This window comes from Odontesthes bonariensis, chromosome 6 (genome assembly GCF_027942865.1).
Source record: "Odontesthes bonariensis isolate fOdoBon6 chromosome 6, fOdoBon6.hap1, whole genome shotgun sequence".
In the NCBI taxonomy this organism is placed as follows: Eukaryota; Metazoa; Chordata; class Actinopteri; order Atheriniformes; family Atherinopsidae; genus Odontesthes; species Odontesthes bonariensis.
In genome coordinates this window covers 40,225,551-40,249,677 of record NC_134511.1, presented here as the reverse complement: position 1 = coordinate 40,249,677, position 24,127 = coordinate 40,225,551, and the positions used below count along the sequence as shown (strand labels likewise).

Here is a 24,127-nt window from a genome sequence, read left to right as displayed (position 1 = left end):
ATTGGCCGAATACGATCGAGTTGAAGGTTGAAACTTTCGGTATCCAAGCTGTCAACGGGGAGAACTGCTAAGATTTCAGTATCATACTAAAAACTACATCGTTTGGATACTGCAGTTATTAACCGATGCAGTGCCGTAATCTTTTGAGGAAAATAAGTAAGTTCGGTGCCTTGCCTACAATATAAATATTGTTCATTTAGCCGGGTTGTGAAAACCACTGTAAAATTAAAGGAGCGTGGACAGGCTGCAGACTCGTAACGTGTACCCCTCTCACCGTTATTGCCCTACTTTTTTTCCCCCTATGGTGCACTGTTAAATTTAGTTAGACGGTGTCGGAAGGACCCGGAAGTAGATGTAACATTAAATGAGTGTGATTACGCTTTACAGCACGACACAACTGGATAGAATAGAATAGAAAAATACTTAATCCATAAAGCAGGATAAAGCAGGGTAAAAGAAAAAGTGCAGATTGAATAATAGTAGTCTGGGATTATCATAAATCAGAAAGTGGATAGATAACCTCATAATATGAATGATACAACTTCATTAACTTAATCTAATTGGTAAATCTGATCCTTTCTTATTTAATACTTTACTTGTTTGGCTTTCGTCAACATTTTAAGCAGTAATAAAAAGATACCCATTAAATTTTGTTCTATACAAATGTGACATCCTATTGTCTCGTGATGACGTCAAACAGAATTCTTGTGGTCCACTCTTCTCTCTAAGTTTTCACAATGAAGTCGCCTCCCTAGATACAGCCACACAGCATCTTGATTGCATTTAAATCGTGTTTTGTAAATCCCCATCGACCCCTGCATCCAAGGCGCTCCTAGAGAGCTCCTCAGAGGACATCTGTCAGAGTCTAAACCACACATAAATAACGTTTTAGATATTTAACTGCCATAATGCATGTGTAAACAGGCTCACATTCCTCATAATATGATTCAGTCTTAGATTTAACAGAGCACTGACCACTTAAGGTCCCAGTGCTGCAGTCAAACCAAGCCCTGATGTAGGCTCAATGTGCAATCCTTTTCCATTTGAATACATTTTTTTTTCAAGTAACATTGATATACTGCAGTTTGATTCGAATAGTAAAACTTCAAGCCTTTCAGAATCTAATGCTTTGATTGTTGGGAATGTTATTCTTTAGGTTATACAGCTACAGTGCTCACATTTCAGCCTTAAATAGAGAATGCCTTCGACAGCTTGGCTACTGACACGTAAGTGATATCGTTCCAGGATTACTGAAGCACAACTGTAATCTTCAAAATAAAGATGTAAGTTTTATTCTTACATGAATATTTATGGATATTTTGGAAAACACTTGTTGGGCTGTTGAAACAAGGGTTTGCAGGGTCAAGGGACAGTAGGACAAGTTGTATAACCTTTTTTTTTTCTTTTACTTGAAGAAAGATTTGTGTTCCTTTTTAAAAAAAAAAGCATATAGACTACACATCAAACTACAATTAATGATCAGAAGGACTTTACTCTGCAAAATGACAGCCAATGTTAAATGTTTAGGTTCTGCTCATTACATGACAAGTTAAGGTCGATCTGCAAATACATGTTTTAGATCAGTATTTACTGTAGTGTATTTGCTAATGCTGTTTCTATATACTCAGTAAGACAGTAAATACCTGCAAAGAATAATAAAAAAAAAAATAGATAAAAGGCAATGGCCCCACTTGCTATTCTTTATTGCAGCACTGACATACATATAAAGCCAGGGTAATTATAATTACAGTTCTCCTTTTCATTTTGAAACAATTGTATTAGAGAAAGCAACAGGGGGGTGAAGCTCAGTGAGAGGACTGAACCGTCGTCACCCATTAAGTTGACTGTTAATTATCTTGGCTTTGTATGTTCTTTAGGAACTCCTTTTTTTAAGGCATAAGATGCATAATGAGGGAACTTCACTGTGACATAGAATTATGTCTCACGGTTTGCAAATTAACCTCTGTTCAACAGGACGGTCTCATTGAGACAGATAATTTATTTTGCCAGGGTTTTATCCAAGACTGACAGAGCCTGTTTGAAAGGCAACAGGCATATACTGGAACAATTACACCAAATTTGCATGAAGGTTAGCAGTTTGTTACAATATGAGGCAATGCAGTAGACATGACAGTGAGCAGAAAATGACAGAAAGGGTATAAAAAGAAAAAGGCCATGTTTCAAAGCTTTTGTGGGGGGTGTGTTTGGTTTGATGATTTAAGCATTCCGGTGATTGTGTCTGTGGGTTGAGTAACTGAGCAGATGCTGACAGTAAGACTTAAGAATCGGCTTTGATGGCTTTGGATGGCTATCCATTCCTGACAGACAGTGCTGTTTATTTAATTGAAGTGCCCTTCTGTCATTACGACAGGGTCATCGTCCCTCCACAACAGATGTTACAGTAACTAATGAGTAGCTGGGTTCATTTTATGAGGTTAAAGTTGATGCCTTTAGCTACCTCATTCATTCAGCCACACCCCTTCTTTAAGCACAAAGGGTCAACTTCTATCTGTAGCATGTTTCTTTGTGCAAATGCACAAGGGCATGTGGTCTATGGGGAGAAAGTACCTGTATTTTTCTGTCACATATCTTCTGCATGTCTCATTTTGAATAACCTTGACCCCCTTTCTTTTGCACTCACTGTATGTGACAGAGAATACATTAAAAGCATGCTGTCACATTATAACTTACAGCATAATGTCCATAGGTGCTCATTTTCATGTTTTTTTTCAAACATGTCCACCAAGGCTAACTGCTAATTTAGGTGTTTTTTTCCCCCTTCATCTCCACACAGGTTGCCCTGTGTTTAAGTAAGGAAGCTGTCCAACTCGCCTCTCACTTCTTGTGGAAGCAGTAATCACATGTTCTGGACAGGCCATCCATAATCAAGTAAAAGTTTTTCCAAGTAATTTGTGAAAAAGAACAATGGGTCACCAGCACACTAAACTTGCTTTTAAAGAACAACCAGGGAGATCATATTGTTATCCTTACTTACTTACTTTACTTTCTAATGAGTTGAAGATGGCAAGCAAACTAAACTTTAAATGCGGTTGTGAGTCAGGCAATCATTAGACATTAGCCAGAGGGCAATGTGGTTTACCAAACATTTTTTTTTAGAATAATCATCAGAGTGCTATTGGCTGATTACGATTCAGTGACATAGCACGAGGTACTTCTACGTAAATAGATCTCTCAAAGTTTGCTTCATAGTCTGGCATAGCTATGGGATGTATATCTCTTTAACTGATAAGAAATAACTAAGAAATAATATGTGCAGCAATGGACCTATAGTTCCTTTTTATGTACAGACGAAATCAATTAAGTTTCTGTTTATATTTGTAAATGAACGGACTGAATAAAATCAGACACCTACTTGGGGTTTTCAGTAATATTCCTGTATTTATCTTTAACAGCATGTAATTACCTTGCTGGTGGTAGTCAGCCCACTCTCCCACACAAAAACTTGCCAAAACTTGTTAATCTTCGTGTGGTCCTACTTACCCAGGGAGACCCCACCGAGGACAGACACATTTCTCCCTTTTTTTTTTTTTTTTTTTAAATCTAAGCAGTAAAACAATATAGTACAGTCATGGAAAGAAGTCGCTGTACCTGATAGTAACACTAAGCCAACATAACAGTAAGCTTAATGCAGTGCCGGGGGCTTTGTTGCAGGAAACATTTATCATTATGACTTCTTGTTTAGAGTTTCTGAACTACTGTCTTTGATTTTCTGCAGGGACAAAGGCCACGCAAGCGAGATGAGCGGCACAATTCGTAAGATTACACTAAACACTAACCCGGGCATCCCTTACTTCCTGCGAGTGGACTGGGCCGTAGACCTGGGTGCTGGCTTCACATTAGCTCTCACTGACGGCAGCTCAGCATGGATTGGAGAAAGTAAAGTTTTCAGATTATTCACAGCATTGTAAGAACATATTAGCTAGTTATAAATGCCCTTCAATTTTAGGATTAAGTGTAATATAGAGACTTGGCTCCTTTGACTAGTCTGCATTGTCCCCAGGGGTACCATTCATCAGGCTGTCCGAAATATGTAGGCACCTGGCTGACCCCATCTTATAATGTTGTAACTGTTCTGGTCCTTTAGCTCGTGGGACAGCAGTGACCTTGTTTCATCATTCCTCTTGACTCCTTTTCTGCAGCTTACAGGTGTATAAAGTAGATTAAAGTCTACAAAGCTTGTCTTTGTATATACAAATCAATGCTGGATGTGTGAGTGTGCGCGTGTGTGTTTATGTCTGCGGTTACATGTGCCCATGACTATGTCTTCTCTGAGGGGACACCTGGAACATAACTCCTCCATAGTTTTCTTTGCTGTCCATCTGCAGAGTTGACAGGTAGAGATGGGGTTGTGACAGCTATGCGAGGGCTTCTGGGTTGTCGATGTTTCTGTGTTTGATGTGTTAATTGAGACCTTCAAGCTCGCATGAGCAGCTGTGCAACAGCTGATGACATTCCCTTTGGTTTCTCTGCCCGCTTCCTTTCAAATCTGTTTTCTCATGCACTCGTGTGTTCCTACATAATTGATGTTTATAGTTTTGTTCTGCAATAGTCTATCAACTTTTTGTCCTCTGTGAAGTGTGAAGTGAAACTAAACAAAAATGAAAAAGAAAAATCTCATTGAAAGAAATCTTTTGTTTGATCAATCCCATACTTTTACAGTTTCAGAGGATGAGGTGACAAGAGAAGCCAGTGATATGGGAGTTATAAGGGAGAGATATGTTGAGGATCTTCTTCAAGCTCTAGCAAGAAGTGAAGGCGAAAGAAGAGTAAGAAGGGCAGGAGACAACAAGGAGGTGTATTCTTTCCACCTCTCTCCAGATCATCGTCATCTCTCGTACCAGAAAATCTGTAACAACATTTCGGTGAGCTTTTGGAATATATTTGTTCTTATACTCATAATCAGCCGTCAAACATGCTTTCAAAAGTACAGAGAATATGGGCAAACCACAAAAACACCTTTTTTAAAAATTCAATTACAAAGTAACAAACAGAAGTGGCATAAGCGGTCCGAATAAAAACAGATATAGAAATGTATGGGAGCATCATAAGCAACAATGTCAGGGGCATAAAAGTTAAGTTGAAGAACATGGAAATATTCATATTGACTCAAATGGCCAGTTCTTCAATGGCCTCATCGGCCTGATCTAACTGTTTTGGCTTTTATGCTTTTTTTGTACCTTTTTATGAAAACTCTTTGTAGAGTGATCTTTTATATAACTGATATGATTACAATGTATTAAGACAACACATTTAGGCATTTTGATGGGCAGGGCTGCTGTGAGTGAGTCACCCATTAAGGCCTGAACATACTTTAGTGGGCTCAAAGGGTCTGGGCTTCACAAATGCATGTCTACTTACTTTTGCATTTTGCTGAATTTTGAATATTAGAGCACAGCTTTGGGCTGCTCTTCGTTGTGTTGGCACTATTGTTGGTGCTTTAGCTTTGCTCTGTTGTGAAAAAGTCAGATGTGAAATTGGACAAAGATCTGCTGTGTGATGGAGTTAAACCAAGCATTGAATAATGAAGTTTGTCCAGTGCCACTCTTGTGCGTCTTCGCTCTTTCTTATTTTTGCAGCTTCATGCTCTTTGTTATGAAATTGTTTTCTGTCAACCCCATACGGCTCAAGGAAACTTTTAGCGAATCAACATTGGATTGATTATCTGCAAAGCCAAGGCACTGTCAGCTTTTTGAAGGACATTACTTATGTTTGCCTGCATTGAAAAATACACAAGTGTGACATAGATGGATACCTCTGTGCAAGTAAACAGGCCTTTAGAGGTTCTTAGTTTTCTCAGGTTTTCTTTGTCCCTAGCTTGTCACTTCTGCCTGCAAAAATACAACATGGCAATAGTTAAATTCTGACAATAGGTGCTATAGTTCCAGTGCTGTTGTAGTTCCAGTCCAATCTGGTGCCATATCAGTAAATACGCCTACGTCACATTCCAGTCAGCACTGGAGGCTCTGCTACTACCTAATATGTGCTGGAGCTGGTTCCGTGTGCTTTGGTTCAGTGTCGGTGATGTATCAGCACTTCACAATTGAATCCCACAATATTATGCCCCTCTTTGTTGTTCCCTGGGGAGAAATGCCTCTAACGACATACAACAAAAATAAATCTTTTCCTTTCTTTCTTTTCTTTTTTTCTTTACAGGGGGTTGTTTAAAAGATAAGGTTTACAGTCCCCCGCACATTGTAGTGGAATTATAAAGGCCTTCGTGTCACTATGGAAAAACCCAAAGATAGGAATAATTGAATCCGTTACTTGCCGTCCCGTACTAACGGGATGAGGTAGTTCTCAAACAAGAAAAATGTTAAATATTTGCAAGAGTGAATGTCAAATTACTGAAAATGCTCAGAGATGGGTGTTACACACTCTTCTACAGCTGTCTGAAGACAGTTCACAGTGAGTGGCGTATTTGATTAAGGACAGATCATGGTTCTTTCAGTGGATTTTGATCTTATTCTTCTGAACTGTGAAAGGGTGCTTTTGCCTTCAGGGAGCAGGTCACTTAGGGTCCTGGGACACTGTGCTAGCAGAGCTGACCAGAAAAAGAAGGCCAGGAGGTTAGGAAAACTGTAGGGACCATAAAATCCTGATTTATGGGCAGGGCTGTCCATATCTTACAATCTTAAACAACAGTTGATTAGACCCCTTTTTTTCCCTCCTCCAGCTCCCCCCTTGCTTTCTTTGTATCTAAGGATTATTGTATAGAAGTGTGCCTGTGTGTGCACGTGCACATGTCTTAACATGCACAGAGCCCTTTTCCCTAAAACCGTTCCCAAAAAGTGTTATGTGTAGAATAAAATTAATTGCAATTGTTTGCAAATTGAAAATAGCACAAAGACAACAAATCAAATGTTGAAACAGGAAAAAAAATGGATTATTAAAAAAAAACCCATTAGCTTCTTTGAAATATCCTGCCTCATTTCAGAAGAAGTTGGGGACTTGTCTGTCCAATAAATTAGTTTCCTTGGCATGATTTCAGTTGGGTAGTTGATTGGGTATAAAAAATGAGTATCCTGGAGAGTTGAAAAGTTGGTAAGTCTCACCATTTTGGGAAAAACTTTGTGAGCAAATACATCAATAATTTTAGAGTGAAGGTTGGACATTTAAGGCATTTCAACTGTATAATTCATAATAGTATTTTCTAACTCGGATATAAAATGAGACAATACTGTTTATGTCAGTAAAGTCATTTTTTTCTGTAATGTTGTGCCAGTGTTTGTTCTCACCATGCAGCCCTGCCTCAGCTCTCCCCCTTGCATCTGTGAGCTGGTTAGCTCCAGACTTTTCTCGCTACTTCCTCTAAGTAACCACAGTTACAATATCAAGTTGCTGTGGGCGAGGACTATATCCTGAGCCAGAGTGTACTTGTAGCCTGGGACTTATAAATATATCTTATTTCGTTTCAGTTTTGGGGTCGTCATGGAGTATCACCCCATCACACGCCTACAATATATGGCATCAGTGTGAATGTTACCCAACCTGTTCTGAAACTGTCACAGAGTAGGAATGTACACATACAGTACCAGTCTGGGCAGAAAAATAAGCTAATCAGTCAAACATGAATATCTAACTGCCCATTACAGTACACAAAAGGTGCACTGGGGTTTGTGTCCAAATGGGACAAGTTCAGTCGTTTGGAAAGTAGCAGTAATGGTAAACTGGAGCTGTTAAAAGCAGATGTTTTTGGGTACATGTATGTGAACGTGTGCCATAGTATGGCCAAAAGGGAGATGCGCTGCAGAGTGGAATACAACGCAGATATCATAACAGACATGTCAGAATCCTGTGGTCTTATTAATACAAATGGCTAAACACTAAGTTGTGCAAATAACTCAAAGAAATATCTATTTAGTGTATATCCTACTACTAATTGTAGCTCAGATTTTTAGTTTCAGACATAGACTTTAAGTCGAGTCATTTCACTGTTGAGCTAGCTAGATAAATTACTGGGAAAATAAATGATTTGGCAAATAAATTCACCAACTAAATCTGGATCTGTTGGCACAGCCATGTCCTTGGCCGGCTGCCTGTCTCTGCTGATTGTAAGGCGATTATGGCAGACAGCATTTATCTGTCTTTGTGGGCTACATACACTGAGCTGGTGGGCTGCTCAACCGTGTTCTTAAGCACTTGGTCTCCCAATCTCAACTCACAGATAAACCTTACCTTAAAACGCCTCACCACAAGATTTAGACCTTTCTAGTTCAAGGGTATTTCGTCTGGTCAAATATTATAAATATTATCATAATATTAATAGGCTACATTTCAGCCACTATTTCACTTTCGTTGTTCTATCTAAATACAAAATCAGAGAAACATGCAAATGAGAACACCTTTATTAGAAATGTAGCTGTGTTAGAATTCAGAGAGGGAACACTTGAGGGTACAGAGAGATACAAACAGCCGACTCCTCTTCTTTGTGAAAAGAAGAGATGATAAAGCACAATGGCTAACGCACTGCTGTATAAACCTTTTTGAAACTTGTCTCCATTCAAAAATGCTAGACTCATCAACATGTATAAACACGAGCTTTCCCAAAATCTGAATACGTTTTAATGCAAAGCTAAGATACATTTTAGAATTTGCTAGTTCAGGTACTAGAGTTACTTGTGATGCAATGTTGATATAACTGGGACATGTCCAGCTGCAACATTAGTTAATTAAGGCTGATTTAAATTGGCTACTATATCATTATTGCTGATCATGATTCACAGTTAAACTCTAACATTAGTTATTTAAACATTTTGTGCCCTTTACAAAAGTCTCTCTGTTTGAGTGCACACATCATATTTATGTTGTTTCTATATTGCATATTTCTAAATTGCAAAAATTGCATTTTTTTTTTTTTTTTTTTTTTTTTTTACAAAAGGCCACTACATTGAGCAACTGGGCCAAACAAAATGATTGCCAGAGACAGCTCCAGTGTTGCAAGCAATAATCATCAGTGTGTACAGGATGTGTGTGGAGGACAAGCCCAGGTTCTACGGGGAACTCGCATTACGAGAAAAGTAATCACCACTCTTGTCTAACACCTGCTTCTTTTTTTTTTTTTTCCAACATGTCCGAGGCTAAAAAGTGCAACACATTTTCTCAGCCAGATAATTTGAGGGTGCAGAAATTTGGCAGGTTTCCTTTGGGAGTAGAAGAAAAGAGGTTTGAGTCAAAACAGGTGGTGAACTTAACCTGACATTAATATTTTACGAATATGACCCCAGTAGTTGTAATGATGAATGTAATTGAGTGCTTGTTGTTAGATTAGGTCTAAACAGGTGTTTAGCAAGTTAAACATTATCTCCTCCTTAATGTCTGTTTAAGTGTCACTCTGTCATTGGTAGAAAAAGAAAGGGTTAGGGTTAGGTCAGGCTCACTTTGCAGCACTGACCTGTTCATTGCGTCTCCTTTTGTTTAATCCACAATGCTAATTTTGACACTGGAAACATCACTTTTATCACACTTTGTTTTAAAGGTAATTATCATAAACTTAATTTCCATCCTGTGGAGTTTTGAAAAAGATGAATAAATAAATTCAAAGAGAATCATAAAATAAAAGTGCAGACACCCTGCATCATGCAAACGCTGTATCTGTGTATCTAAAGTATGGCCGAGCAGTTCTCCTGAAATTTGCGCAACACCGGTATCCTCCATGCTGAGGATTGAGTCTGTTATCAGTCAGTTGAGTCAGATTTTGATTGCGTCAATTAACCGAAACTCTGTCCTTGTCTCTGCCTGCATTGGAGGAGAATCATTTATTTACTGAAGTATATTCAGCTCTGTTGAATGTGTGAGAAAACATTCTGCTGACTTTCTACTGCCTCTAGCTTTTTCAGTGGGAGATAATTAAACATAAGTAGAGCCAAAATAACTCCACAGACTTTGTCTTTAAGTGACTTGAAAAGGAATTTTGTTAGAGAAGAGTGGCAGTCTTGTTTTAAGCTACTGCAAGGTGATGCAGTCTTAATATGCGGTTTTTCAATTTCAATTTCTGACACGTTTAACCATCTGACAAAAGTAACAAAAAAAACACATATTAGCAAGAGCAGTTTTTCAATGAATACGGCTGTATTAATATACACTTTTTTTCACAGTTTTTGTAAAAAGATGCAAAAAGACGTAACTTTGGAGTATGTACAGAATTCCATTCCACTGAACCAATTCGTTCCGAACCAAAAGGATCCCGCTGTCAAATTCAAGCTGTGAATGTACAAACAAACTCCCAACTACATGGTGTCATTTCTTAGGTAATTTGAGAGGATTCAATTCGAATAAGAGAACATGGAATACTGCAGAGACATTTTTATTTGGTGTCGTGCCGCACAGTGAGTTAATTTTCCATGAAAAACATAAAACATTGGACAATCGGTCCCGTTAATGTCCTCCAGAATCCTGCAGCTCCACTCACGACAACCGTTCAAATTATCTACATCAAGGCCGCTTGAAAATAGGAACCAAGCTTTTTGGTAAGATCAGTTTATTCAGTGCAGTGGCGATTCTAAAGTCTGTGGGGGCCCCAAGCAAAAAAATTTCTGGCGAATGTTGCCAACAATTGCAAACACTCTGAGGGGCTAGTTCTCCGCGAACATAGCCTACAGTGGAACTCGACGTGAGTTTGACGAAGTCAACAATGCAATTATGGAATGTTAACTAGACAATCTTTGACTAAATCATTTAAATTGAACTGTTCAAAGAAAACATGTTCACCACGAACGTTCGCCACTGTTTGAGACAGTTTATAAAGTAACTAGACAATCTTTGATTGAATGCACCTCAGCTCTCGGGGGCCCCCTAGTGGCTCGGGGCTCCAAGCAGTTGCCTGCCTTGCCTGTTGACAAGGTGCGCCTCTGATTCAGTGGGACCAATGGCCAGAGAAATTATCACTACATATGTAGTCAATGAAGCCAGTTTTTTTTAATTCTCAAAGAAGCTTTAGATGCTTCTAGTAATGGTTTTCAGCTTTTATCCAGACGCTAAAAGCAAATAGAGGTGGTCATCATACACAATCTACTTCAGTGCATAGTACACAATTATGTTGAAGATTCTGCTTTTGCTGGAAGATTGCAGCACAACTAGAAAAACCACACTGACCACAATGAAGAGTCTTTGCCACCAAAGAGTTCCACATCAAAGCAGCTCGTCACTGTTGTAGATTGTCCATGTTTCTTATAGTATGATGAGCGAGTCTTGAAAATGTTCTCCCGCCTTACTACAAATATCTATAGAATAACATGACACCTAATAGAAATGTAAGTGTCTGAAGTATTGTCTAATGGTATCTGCTCTTGAGTTAGTCCTGAGCTGTAGCTTCCTATCTGCTTATGTGAAAGTTTTTGTTATCAAGGATGGACTGACTGACTGTCTGTCGCCCCTCACTTCCTGCTCTCTATCTGGCCTCACGCCTCCTCACAGCAGATGAAGGAAGTCACGGGACAAGCTGATCTCAACTACTTTGCCCACATTTCCGATACTGAGTGCCTGTGCCCAACCTTGAACAGTGTTTCTTTGTCACGCTCGCACACACACAGCGCTCACCCACTCACTTCCCTGTTCCCTTGAACAAAATAGTTGTTTGGAGATATAGAAGGTAATTAATTATGTTTTAATGAATGCAATTGGTGTTACATTTCAATGCAAAAGAATGTTTACGTAGGGCTGGATGTTGTGTTAGTAAAAAACCTAAATGAATATTACTGAAATTTAGTCATTTTGATTATATCGGTTCTTGGTTAAAGGAGAATATTATCCTATGATCCTTGGTTATAAATAATGGTTTAAGTCAGCAATGTCTCTGATGTTGCGATAACAAAAGCTTTGTGTTCTCTATGCCAACAGCATGTTGTGGTATCATTTTCACTGGGACTGCTGTCCCACACACCTACATCAACATTTAACCCAATGCTGTGACTGGCTGTCTTAAGACACACACAAATAAACAGCTAGACCACACACACTGATCACATTGGGATGCGGGACCATTTTTTTTTAAGGGAAAGACACTTCACACATTTGAAATGTAGATGTGCAGGATTTCAAAAGCAGTAGAATTTTCAAAGTATAGAAGATCATGAATTCGACCTCGGATGAAGCAAAGAAACATTTAATTTCATTTAAATGGTGTTAAATGTGTTTCACTATGTCAAGAAATTAGCCCACATTGTGTTATAATTCATTTTTAATTACTTTAGAGGCTGAAATTGTTGCTTTTTTTAAAATTGTTGTTTCAGTTGGAGAGAGAAAATGCAGCAGTGGGTTGGTCATCAGAGACAAACAGTCTGACCTCCCACACCTTGGCAGAGGTTGGCAACAGCATGCCGAGTGACCTTTAACTTTATCTTTGTGTGTCAGGAGAGGCGACAAAAGTTGAGAAAGGACACGCCAACCTTTTTCTTTTAGCCCTTTACTGTCTCTTAACAATTAACTTAAATAAATAAAAAGATATAACATTCATTGCTATTTGTCACTGGAAATTAGCACGCTGCTCGTCTACATTTTCAGATTTATAGCTTGTTTGGTCGTCTTTCCTCTTTCCAAGTTGTAAGGGTAAACTTTTGGTTACGGGGAATTCATGTGTTTACCTTAGCAAGCTTGCTTAGAAAACCCAAAAGTAAAGATGGTGAAACATGCAACCTTTGGTATTTAAAGTTAGCACCAACAGAATGAATAAACAGCAGCTGAGTTCGGTTCCGATGTTAATTCAGGAAATAAAGCTTGTGCATTCGGGGGTTTAGTTGTCTATTTCTGGTGTCTTAACTGGTCGTGTGCCGGTTAAGAAGGTTTATGCTTTTAAACATTGTCAGTGGGTAAAGCAAAGTTTGACAAAGTCCCAGTCATTACTATGGACCGAGACTTGTACTGTAAATGTAGGGCATTACACCATTCTTTGAAGTGTGTACTCAGCATGTCAGAGAGTTCAAAGCCTCGCCAATATCCATTCTCATGTGAGCTGATTTATTGCCCCATGACCTTCCTCAGGTGCAAAGTACAGCTGAGTTTTAGATATGGATGCCGAAAAGTAGTGGAGGCGTTTGTAAAGAGGATGGAAGGGAGGTTGGAGGAAAGGTCAAAGCTTTCACGATTTTCTCTCCTCACAAATTGTACAGTTCTGAATGTGTGCAAGCAGATGGTAATATGTAGCCTCCTGTAGTGTACAAATTGATTTATGCTGCAGGTAAATGACCAAAAACATCATCCGTCATCTCTTCTTACAACAGTTTCATTGTTTCGAATGAATGGGGACCTATCTTACACAACCACTGAATCACAGCTATATCAACTTTTTGATGACTCATCAAACTCAGTCACACAAAATCCCTCCAAGAGAGAAACCTGCACTGGACATCTGAATCAACCTGGTGTTGCTCTAGATCTTAGTGTTCTTGGGAACATCATCGTCCTTAGATCCTGGGTGGTCTCCTCTTTGTCCTGATCCCATTAAGTTTGCTTTGTTTAAATCCCCGATTGTTGGGATGCAAAAGAAGCATGGGAGCATGCAAAAGAAAAAAGAGCTTAAAAGTTTTAGAAAGCATTAATATCCCTGGGCTGTTTGTGTATTGCAGTCCATAAATTCACTGAGCCAAATTTTTCATCACAATTTGAAGCTATTTTTATGAATTTCCTTCAGTTTTGGAGTTTCTCTATAAGCACATTAGTGCGTGAGCCAAGTGCTCATAACACATTTTCTTCAGAGGACGGTAAAGTACTGACTTCAAGTTCAAAGCCTTTGAGGAAAATCAGAACACCATGTGGAAACAAGACTGAGGTTATGTTGGGATTGTTCACATGCTCATTATATGGTCTGTCTGGTGTTTGCCAAATGGAAGAAAAGAAGAAGAATAGAGATAAATGCAAACAGCTGATGGTATGTTTTGGTGCCATATATTCATTGCTTTTTCACCTAGACAAATGTCTTGTGTGATTCATGGTGCCCTGTGATGGACTGGCGACCTGTCCAGGGTGTACCCCGCCTCTCACCCAATGACAGCTAGGATAGGCTCCAGCCCACCCACGACCCTGAGTTGGATTAAAAATGGATGTATGGAGGGATGGAGATTCCTAGTAGCGTGCACTTATTTGTCTTGATGCTATCACTCAAGCCAGCATGGAGGATGATGGCTGTGCAATGGATTTGTATCGTCAAAAAAGCTAACAGCACATAGCCTTTGGAAATGATGCTCCATCTCGATCAAATCTTGATTTGGTGAAACTTAGCTGGAAGGCTTGGCTTTCACAGCAAACTTCATCACAAAGAGGGAGACTCCCACCACTGTGTAGTTTTTGACTTCCACAAAAAACTCAAAGGTAAAAGACCAACAACTGGACCAACACCACCTAGAGTAGCTAACACTCAGATTGTTACAGATCTTTTTTAGAATGCCCCCAAGTGGTGGCAAAAAAGCTATGACACATAGACTTGTGTTCGTAAAACTACTGTGTAGCACCAATACAGAGCAGACACACAATCTTGTTAGATTCCATAAGCACCAATGTTAATACAGAAGTTTTGGAAAATGCGTACACACTGTAATTGATTTATACTTCAGCCTTAACTGTGAATTAAAACTCAAGAATTTGCTTTTATATACTAAACCCTCATATCTAATAACATATGAGGGTTTAGTAAATATACTAATTAGTAAGTTATTTTATATATTGTATATGTCCAATGGCTGTCGTAGCATGCAGAGTTGCTCTAATCATAGGATTTTATTCTTATATTTATTTTAGACCAGCAACAAAAGTCTCAGATGATTTGTAAAATCATCTCAGATCGAGGAGAGGAACCACATGACTGATGAGAAGTCCGGGGGAAATGTTTGTTTCTAAATAAAAGTTTGTTTCTTTTTTTAAACTGATATCAAGCAAAGGATAAATGGCACTGTGTTGTAATCATTGACATATGAGAGTGCTTTTTCATATTTAGTCGACCCAAAGATGGGAGAGTTTTGTTTGCACACTTTCAATTTCTGCAGTTTGAAATCAGGGAGTAAGTATCTGTTTGAAATTAGTGCTCTTAATCTCCCTCCATCTTAATCCCATTCAATGGTGGGGGGGTGTGGGGATACCAAAGACATGAGCTGACTTGTCATAAAACAAAAATAAGAATAAAATCCTGATAATAATTTTAACTTTAGAAGTGTAAGTTCTCCAAAACAACTGGTTCAGCCTCTTGGGTTAGCATGCTAATTTTGTTACGTGGAACCATCAGTAACGATAAAATACAATTGAGGTTGATGGGACTGCCCTGAACTTTTAAGGTAATTTGTCATAATAAATATCATAATGACAAATTAAACTCCTTATGGTAAACAAGAAGAAAAAACTAAACAAAAACAAAAGAATATCATGAAGTTTTTTTCTCCATTTATTTTCCTTTTTTTCCACAAAACAAAACTTGTATATTGAAAGACAAGTGAAAGGGAAAGAATGTAAAGATCAGATGAGAAACTGAAAGAGAACACACAACTCCAGTTACAAGAAGAAAAAAGGTGCTGAGGTGCAAATCTGTGGCCTCGGTGTAAAGCCAATGTCAGTGACATGGTCAAGTTCAGCAACAGAGAGAAAACAGCTGTGTGGCCTGCCGGGACAGCATCAGTCCTGGGCAAAAATGACAACTATTTTATGAGAGCTTTTGAAGGTGGCGGCTTTATTATAGTGGGTGTGCGACCTCAGTGCAGCCCAGTAAAGATTTAGCACCATATAACCTTCTGGTTTTTCCGTATATCATAAGCAGTACTTCTGTGTGTGTACGTGTGTGAAGATGGAAGAATCTCCCAGGCAACAAAAAAAAAAAAAGATGCAGCCTTTGGTTTCTGTGCCTGAATTTTACTGTAACTGCTTACTGTAAGTGAAGCTTTAAACTGCCAGTCTACAGTGAAATACAGAAAATGTTACACATCAACTAAATGCTAGCAATTTCTGTTGGCAGCTGTAATGCTTCAGTCCTGCGGTGCGAATTAGTGCCAAAATGCAAACCGAATGAGGAATGTTTCATGACATCTGAAGTTTGCCTGTGATTCCAAAGAACCACTGATGAGAATTAACAGAAAGGAAGCTTTGTTCTGACGTGCATACTACGGGTGAGCAATGAATTCATCCTGTGTTTTTCCCAGGCGCATGGTTACTCCTCATCATGTTAAACCTTTTTCCCACATCAAGGCAAATGTTACACAATATCTGTTGCACCTCTGTCTTGCAGAACTTGTTATAGTGACACAAAGGTGCAAATGCTTACTCACTTTTCGCTGGTAGCTGATTTTGGAAGCTAGATGACTCAATTATTTGTTAGATTGAATCTAAAAATGTATGCGTCACTGCCAGGATTCTGATGCCTGGTGTGCTTTTCTCAGGAAGCTTTCTTGTCAGGCATGTTCGGGGGGGGGGGTGCACAGAGTTTAATCATATATTTTAACAATGTACCCAAATCTATCAGTCTAAAAAAGCAGTGCTTGAGTATTAACTTTATCCCACATTGCTGAGCTCATTGGATGTCCATGACTAATCAGGTCAGCGAACCAGCGAAGAACACTTTATTTCCTTTAATTTCCCTTTGATGTTACCTACAAGTCCATTCTGGTTCGGTCTTGCTAGATCATTTTTGTCATTACTCCTCTTTCTCTCCTGGTTACAGGTGCAGCTAGGCTCTGTGGAGCTGCAGCCAGCTCCAGACCCTCTAGAGCTCACCCGGCAGATGATTGGCCAATCGCTGCAGCGCAACAAAGATCTGGAGACAGAAAATTCCCAGTTGTTGGAGGAGAACCGCAGACTGAGACATGATCACCAGCGAATACTCGCAGAGTAAGGGATAGGAAGGGAAATACCCCGTATAATTTGGCTCAGATATTCACCAGTGGTATTCAAATGTTGATTGTGTTGTTCTCATGCCAGCTCCTTTTGCCTTTTAAGCTGCGCTGCCCACCACAGTCACCCAGTATGACATAACCGCTGGTTGTCCATTTGAGAATAATTTGGGTTCCACTCAGCCGAACTTGGCTTGAAATGTATGGGAAACAATTTCAAATGATTCACTTCTTTTGTCTTTCTTTTCTGGATTTGTGTTGTTTGACTTTTTTTGAGTAGTCACTCCTTTTGTGTTACTGTTTATCTGCTTGTTGATTTATTTTGTCAGCGAGTGGAGTCTGCCACATATGACGGATGAGTCTCTGGCATGTTTTAGGCGTCAGCATCATTCTTCTTAGGAATCGACGGTGAAATTGCAGACAAACGAGAGTCTGCTTCACTTTTAAAGCGCGTGTGTGTTTTTCTCAACAGGTTGGAGCAGCAGGTTCAGGATAAGGAGGTGTTAGAGAGGGAACTCTATTCACGTTTTGTTATGGTGCTGAATGAAAAGAAGGCCAAGATCAGAGGCCTGCAGGATGCTGTCCATCAGCTCAGCCACACAGATGACCAACAGGGAGACCAGGAGGGGATACAAAGGTATATAGGCTGATTATGAATGAGTTCTGTGAATGTTCTGCCATCACAGAGCCCACAATTCTGGTATTGTCTAGCATAACTGGCTAGATTTGCCACTTTAAACATTTCAGTAACATTCAAGAATTCAGCAGTTATAATTATATACCCCAGGTTTACTTATTATCTTAGTGTGATTTAAAAAAAACAATATGTGATTAGCTGCTGGCTACAGGTTGGTATTCTCTGTGTTACACAGTGTAGACATGCAAAGGAAGCAAACAGGTTCTTACAAACAGTTTTTATTTGATTCATTATTCATAGAGGCAGCTGTCTTTCTGCTAAACAGTGGATAGCCAGGCGTACAGTCACATGTCTGATGATGTCATGTGCATGCCCACAGATTAAGATGAAAGTTATTATATGGGCCATACAGCAGGCTTGGACAGATCTTAAAAGTAAGAAAAGAAAAAAAAATGAATAGATAAATGGAGTCAGTAACTAATTAAGTTGCACCTACAACTCAAGTTTGAATATTTAGTATAAAAATTTACATTTTGCTTAGCAACATGTTATGGTCTTTATCATACTTTATCATACATTTGTGCTGTTGAAATTGTCGCTCTTCTGGTTTTTGCTCAGCAGTGAGGGTAGCTAACCATGCCATCAATCTCCAGAGTATGGATGGAAGATTTTATCCACACTTTATCCCCATTTGTCTGTCTTTGTCACTAGGATTTGTGGTCAGATATATTTAATACAAAAAGACGAAGATCTTTAAGGTTTTTCCAGACTAATACAATGAGCTGTTGTATTTTGTAGCTCAGGGTTCACTTGGTTTTCTTTTTTTCTTTTTACAGTCTCTCCTTCTTATCATGACGTATGTGAAAGAAACCCTTTTTTTCTTTAAATTTGTCATTCCTCGCAGTGGCAGTGGTGCAGCTGTGGGTGAGGATGGAAGTCAGGATAGAAGTAAGCAGACAGTTCAGATCATCCATCCATCTCAGGAGCAAACTATCCTCATCACAGGTGTGTGTGTGTGTGTATGTGTGTGTTTGTTTCACTGAAAATAACCAGTGTTCATGCTTTTTAATCTCAATCCTACAAGTTAGAGGTTAAACACAGAAATGTGCCTGCCAGTAAGACATATAAAGGCTGAATGATTAACACTTTGATATCTTAGCTTTCAGAAAGTCATTTAAATTTTTAAACAGAATTGGGATCCCTAGAGACTTCCTCTTTTTTTAGTACCTCATTTTAGACTTCCTCATGGGATATCTTTACTCAGATGCCCTTTTGTGCTCCAAATGCACTCTTTTACACATGCGCCATACCTTGGTGCGGCAGTGTGTGGAAGAGTTGACACGGCAGGTTTAGTCCTCTTCCAGGTTCTCATTGTGATGTCATTCTGTAGGTCATGATGTGTTTTAGTAACGACGCAGACTCTTGGTGAAACTCTTAGAGTTTTAGCTCTCTTCTAACTGAATTAACTATCCTATAAACTCCACAATAAAATGTAATTGAATACGCAAGCAGGGGTTTGAGCATTAACTTAAAAGCAGAGCGTATACCCTCGGGAGGCTCGGTTCTGGGAAACACTTGTCAGGGAGTGTGCTGTGATTGCTTCAACACGGCTGGCCGCAAGGTGGTCTTCTCCTTCCTGCGTCATGCAGAGCAGCCGTGTGACATCACATGTGCTGAGTCAACTTCCCATGCTGCAGCACTTGGATAACCCGCTGATCACTCTCTCAATGGCTGTGTTTGTGTTAGAGCCAAACTCAAGCCACCCTGAGAGAATACCACCACTGAAACACACACTGATGTTGTTGTGACCTCAGCAGCTCGTGTCGTTTGGCTCTTATTTACTTCACTTTCTCACACATACATGCACCATACCCTGGCCTTGGCTCACACACTTGGCTGTTTGCAAGCCAAAGGGGCTTTACAATGCTTTCTTTTGTTTTCAGCTTGTCAATGAGATCTACCTGATCTTATCTCTCTGTTTTAGGCTTTTAAACATTGAGAATTCATTTCTGTTTTTCTATCCAGGCTTAAAGCACGGACGGTGGAAACAAGCCATATATTTATGTCATTGGTTGTAGTTACTGTTATTCCCTTTATTTGTGCAACCACATCCTGGTAATCCCAGCAGCCAATTCATTCATAGCAATCTTCACAATGATGTGAGGACATGAAACAGACTGAATTTACTACCACAGTCGTTTATGTTTACACATTCTTTTGAATTAACACCTCACTGACATTATTGTGTTCGGGGTGAGTCCCCACCCATTTAGCTGTGGCAAATCTTGATTCTGATCAGATACACAACCCCACGACAGACTGATGTTTGAGTGGGCTACGATTTTCCCCTTTGACATGCTTGAGCCCTATTGACCTTCGAGCCCCAGGCTGTGTTTTCATGCTAAGCAGAGCTGGAGGCTCTCTTTGACCTGCTCCCTCCGGGTTTAGCTTCTGATAGTGACAACACAGGAAGCATCACTCACAAGGGAGGGACTCAAAGATAAGAGAGACGGCGAGAGAAAGAGAAGGAGAATTGGTAGGGGAGGAAGGCAGCGTCACTTAAGTGACTCTTGATAAGTATGTCATGAAACATCGGAAGTGAAGCCACTTGTTTAACTGTGAATACAAAATCTACAGTAGCCATGAAATTTGATACGTTTTGTCTTCTAATCAGTTCAGATCAAGTGGTTCTTTGTTGTAACACCACTCCTCAATCTGTCGATCTTTGAATGTGAATAGGCTAGTGGCAGTGTTAAAGGGCAAACAGGTGTGTTTGTCTCTCCATATATAATCGATTGTGACCAAACTTGTGTGGAATGTCAGATCTCTAATTCCGATAAAGGTTGTGGAGTTGTCCTGGGTTAACAAAGGTTATCAGAGGTATCCTGAAACTGCTTCAGATGTGCCATAAATAACAATGACGGAGAGTCAATGATGATTTGTATTTGGTCCTCTGAAATGAAACCACCCGAGTTATACCCAAAAATCTCTATCAGTACGAGACATCAGCATTCGGGCATTCTGAGTGAATTGTCTGGACACAGTTAGGGAACTTGAAGAGTGAGATTCGGATGTTTTTATAAAGAAATGTGTAATACTTTTGATGTTTACAGCAGAAATAAAAGTTATGATGTAGGGAGGTCCTCTTGAGGTAATTATTTTTCCTTTTTATTCATTATTTTATAAACTTTTTCCCTTTTATCCAGGACGTAATCTGGTGCCGCAGGGCATCTCTATAGACCGGACGTTCTCTGATGATGAAGATGAACAGCCGGTATGGAAGCGCAGGAGCCCAGAAGAGAAATAAAATCATTTAGGTTAGTCTGATGACCAATACAAACAATGTATTTGCTATAATAGTTGTTCTTGGCACTTCTTCCTCTAAAATCACTTACAAAAGTAGAAAACAGTACAAAGATTTAACTTACTATTTGAGAAAATGTCATGCCTTTTTTAGCTTTTAGTGCACAAAACCTCCCTGCTGTGCCAGATGCAAGATGTTCTGTTCCATTTGCCACATTAAAAATGATTCAATCGTCATTTTCTCGGCATAATCGGTGTGGGGAAAGAAAAGCCCACACATTCCAACATCCTGAGCCCTTCGCATTCCTGCATGATTATTTGACTTGATTATTTGATTTCCTCATCTTATAGATCAAATCAAACTTTAGAAATATATTGTGCTCCTCTCCCTTGCTTAAAGCGGTAATTGCCTTGCCACCCAGTTTACTGTTTGCTTCTTTCGTAAGATGATCACCTCTGTGACATCTTTTGGTGGCACTGCCTTCAAAAGTAGCAGCCTCAGAACCTTACATTCTCCCTCTGCTTACATTTGGGTGTTGGCTGACAAAGAAGTGACACAGAAAAGTGCAGCAGTGTGGCTCTGCCTTGCTAAGTTACATGGCAGCAATAAATTGTGTGATTGCTGTGTACAGCAACCTTCATTTTTGAGTTATTGTGTTATTTCTTCTATTGAAAGCTGTGGAGTGATTGGATAATCCTTGATTTGTGGGCGGGGACTGCTTGCGCCATGAGTCAGAGACCCTGCAGCTTTAGTGCGTTATGGTCACTGTAGATGATGGATGTGAACTGCTTAAACAGAACTCTCACTTAGCTCTTAGTGCATGTTGACCCAGTTCATATTTCACATTAACTTTAATACCATATGCTGGTATAACATACGATAGCCACGGAAGGCATGTTTTCCATGCTACCGTGGTCGAGCACACCTAATTCGAATGAATCATCGTTCAACAACCTGCTGGAATGCTTTTTCAATCAAGCATGGTGCAGCAAGGACACTTGGAATACATGCAAGGCTTTGAAAACACAGTTAGAAAGCATTTCCATGATTAAGATTTTTGTACCATTGTGACAACAACAAAACTTTACCATAAAATTGTTGTAGAGGTGCTGTTTAACAGAAGTAAGTTGTCCAATCATTTTAATGCTTTGTACATGCATGTTTAGCAACATTTTGTATACTCAATGACCTCCAGTTTTTAGCACAATAGCCCCGGAAGACAAAAAGGCCAATACAAAAATGTGTATCACTTTGTTTTAATAAAGGTTGGAGAAAATGAAAAAATGTTCAGAATGAGTGACACTGCATGTGTACTTTGTGGCTCACCTGGTTAAGAAGGTGCCTCATATGCTCTTGGTATGCAGGAGGCCTTTGTAGAATTGAAGCATGTAGCAGAGGGATATGAGTAGGGCTGCCAACCGTCCCTTGAAAAACGTATTCGTCCCGTATTTAGCATGGTGCTACTACTCATGTTTTTTTCCCTCTCTAAATAATCAAGTTTCTGGGTTGGAATACACAGGAGTCTGATGAAATTGCGTCCTTCAAAGAACAGCTCCATATTGAAAAGGAAAGTTTGAAATTTAAATGTAAAGCTTGCTTTGCCTCTTATTTTTCACGCTTTTCCCTTTTATTTTGTCTTGTCTCCACCCTCTTCTTTGAGGGAAAAAAAAAGTAATCTGGGTTTAATCATGAACACAGTTTGTAGCGCTACCTACAACCAAAGCAGCATCAATTAGGCAAAGGTTTCCCAGAGGTGATCTAGTGTTTGATGCAATGTTTTGTCCCAGATTGTGAAAGCGAGTTTCAAGAAGCTAGAGTTACTGCCATCTGTTTCGCTCTAACTGTGAGAATTACTGTGACAACTGCTTTAAGTTAATTGTCTGCCACAGCTTTCATGAGGCTGTCTTGCTCTTGTCTTCCACTAATCAATAGTTAAGCAATGAATGGCCCCACCTATTCCTACACTCTCCAGAGTGTGCGCCAGTCTCTGCTGCTGTAAGGATGCATCAGGGGACACGTGATAACAGGCGCTTCATGTTCTCCGGTGCTTCCTTGGGAACTGATTGTGTTGTTGCTCGTATGGAGGCAATTTCTAAAGAGTTTGACTTTATGCGCTGAGCTGGAATGTTACTGTTGAGTCCCTCAGCCTCAGTTCTGTGTGAGACCCATGACGAGTAACTTCTGAGGGACAACACGATACACCCAGAAAACAGGGTGTCACCAGTATAGAATCAAAGTTGTTTTACTGCTGCTTATTCATCATGTCTTGCTGTTGTTTTCCTCCCTCCTTTCATTATGAAAATAAACTATACGCCATCTCTTTCATTTCCACTTCCTAGCATTCTTTTTTTCTCGTTTTCATCAGCTCTTTTTATTCTATGAACATTCTGTGGTCAAAACTACCTAAAGGGTCTTTTCCAGAGGGTTAATAGGGTTATGTTGTTTCTCTCTGTCTTCATTTTCCACCTCATCTTCTGCCTCTCCCACCAGCTTTAGGTCCTGAGGTCACTGCAGTGTGTCTTCACACTGAGACCATTGAACCAACCTGTTCAGGGTCTTTATCTGACAATTCTGCCTTTGGCTTTTAGACGCTGTTGCAGTCTTTTGTCATTTTGATGATACCTTTTTGTCTGCTGAGGACCACGGGTGGCCTCCTGGATAATCCTCCTGCAACACGTTCTTGCTGGTTTAGTAATCCCCATAGGAATGTCACACTCTCTCCTCTATACACTCCATCAATTAGGTATTTTACAAAGAGAACTACGGAAGGCTAATTTACAGATGAGTGCATGACGACATGATGAGATGAAGTGGGAGAGACTACTCTGAAAAATTTCCTTTCAAAATTTTACAGGTTTAATTTTGAACAGGGACGTCTGGGTTTCTCTGCTTAAGCTGCTGCCCCCGCGGCCCGATCCCCGGAGAAGCGGAAGATGATGGATGGATGGAATTTTGAACAGTCTTAATACAATTTTTGCTTGGTTTTACTTTACTTTACTTTTATTTTGCAAATGCATTTGTGACGTCTTATGTGAATATTTCCATTAAATGTTTTAATAAAAATTCTGAATGGGAAATATTTCTATCGTCATTTGAGTTGTACAAAAATGTTTATACTGCTCTAAAATGTTTTGTCATGTTGTCAAATGAACTTCCCATTGTTTGCCGTGTTCTTGCGCTTCATGCATTTCTTGAATTATACGTACATCCTTGTCTGAGCTGTGATTTTATTCTGTGTGGTGAAAAGAATCCAAAGCAAAATCGATTGATTTAGAAAATAAATGAGTTGGATTTTGAGTTGTCGCTGTAATGAGTTGGTGCCCTGTGTGGATATATTTGTATAACAAATAAAGTTCCATAAAATAT

The 24,127-nt window shown here is 39.5% G+C and overlaps 1 protein-coding gene across 4 annotated transcripts; it reads left to right on the top strand.

The window, feature by feature from the left end:
- On the top strand, positions 1-24,058 carry LOC142382671 (DNA repair protein XRCC4-like). Of its 4 annotated transcripts, none has more exons than XM_075468783.1 (10): positions 1-156; positions 1,246-1,283; positions 2,795-2,889; positions 3,737-3,897; positions 4,681-4,883; positions 16,652-16,818; positions 17,293-17,457; positions 18,362-18,462; positions 20,664-20,774; positions 23,616-24,058. In XM_075468783.1, exons 4-9 carry the CDS (start codon positions 3,759-3,761, stop codon positions 20,762-20,764), a joined length of 876 nt encoding a protein of 291 aa, XP_075324898.1. In that variant the 5' UTR covers positions 1-156; positions 1,246-1,283; positions 2,795-2,889; positions 3,737-3,758; the 3' UTR covers positions 20,765-20,774; positions 23,616-24,058. The 4 variants fall into 4 exon arrangements, with proteins under 4 accessions (XP_075324898.1, XP_075324897.1, XP_075324899.1 ...); XM_075468782.1 differs by having other exon boundaries at positions 1,157-1,283; XM_075468784.1 differs by lacking the exon at positions 1,246-1,283.
- The last annotated feature ends 69 nt before the right edge of the window (positions 24,059-24,127 follow it).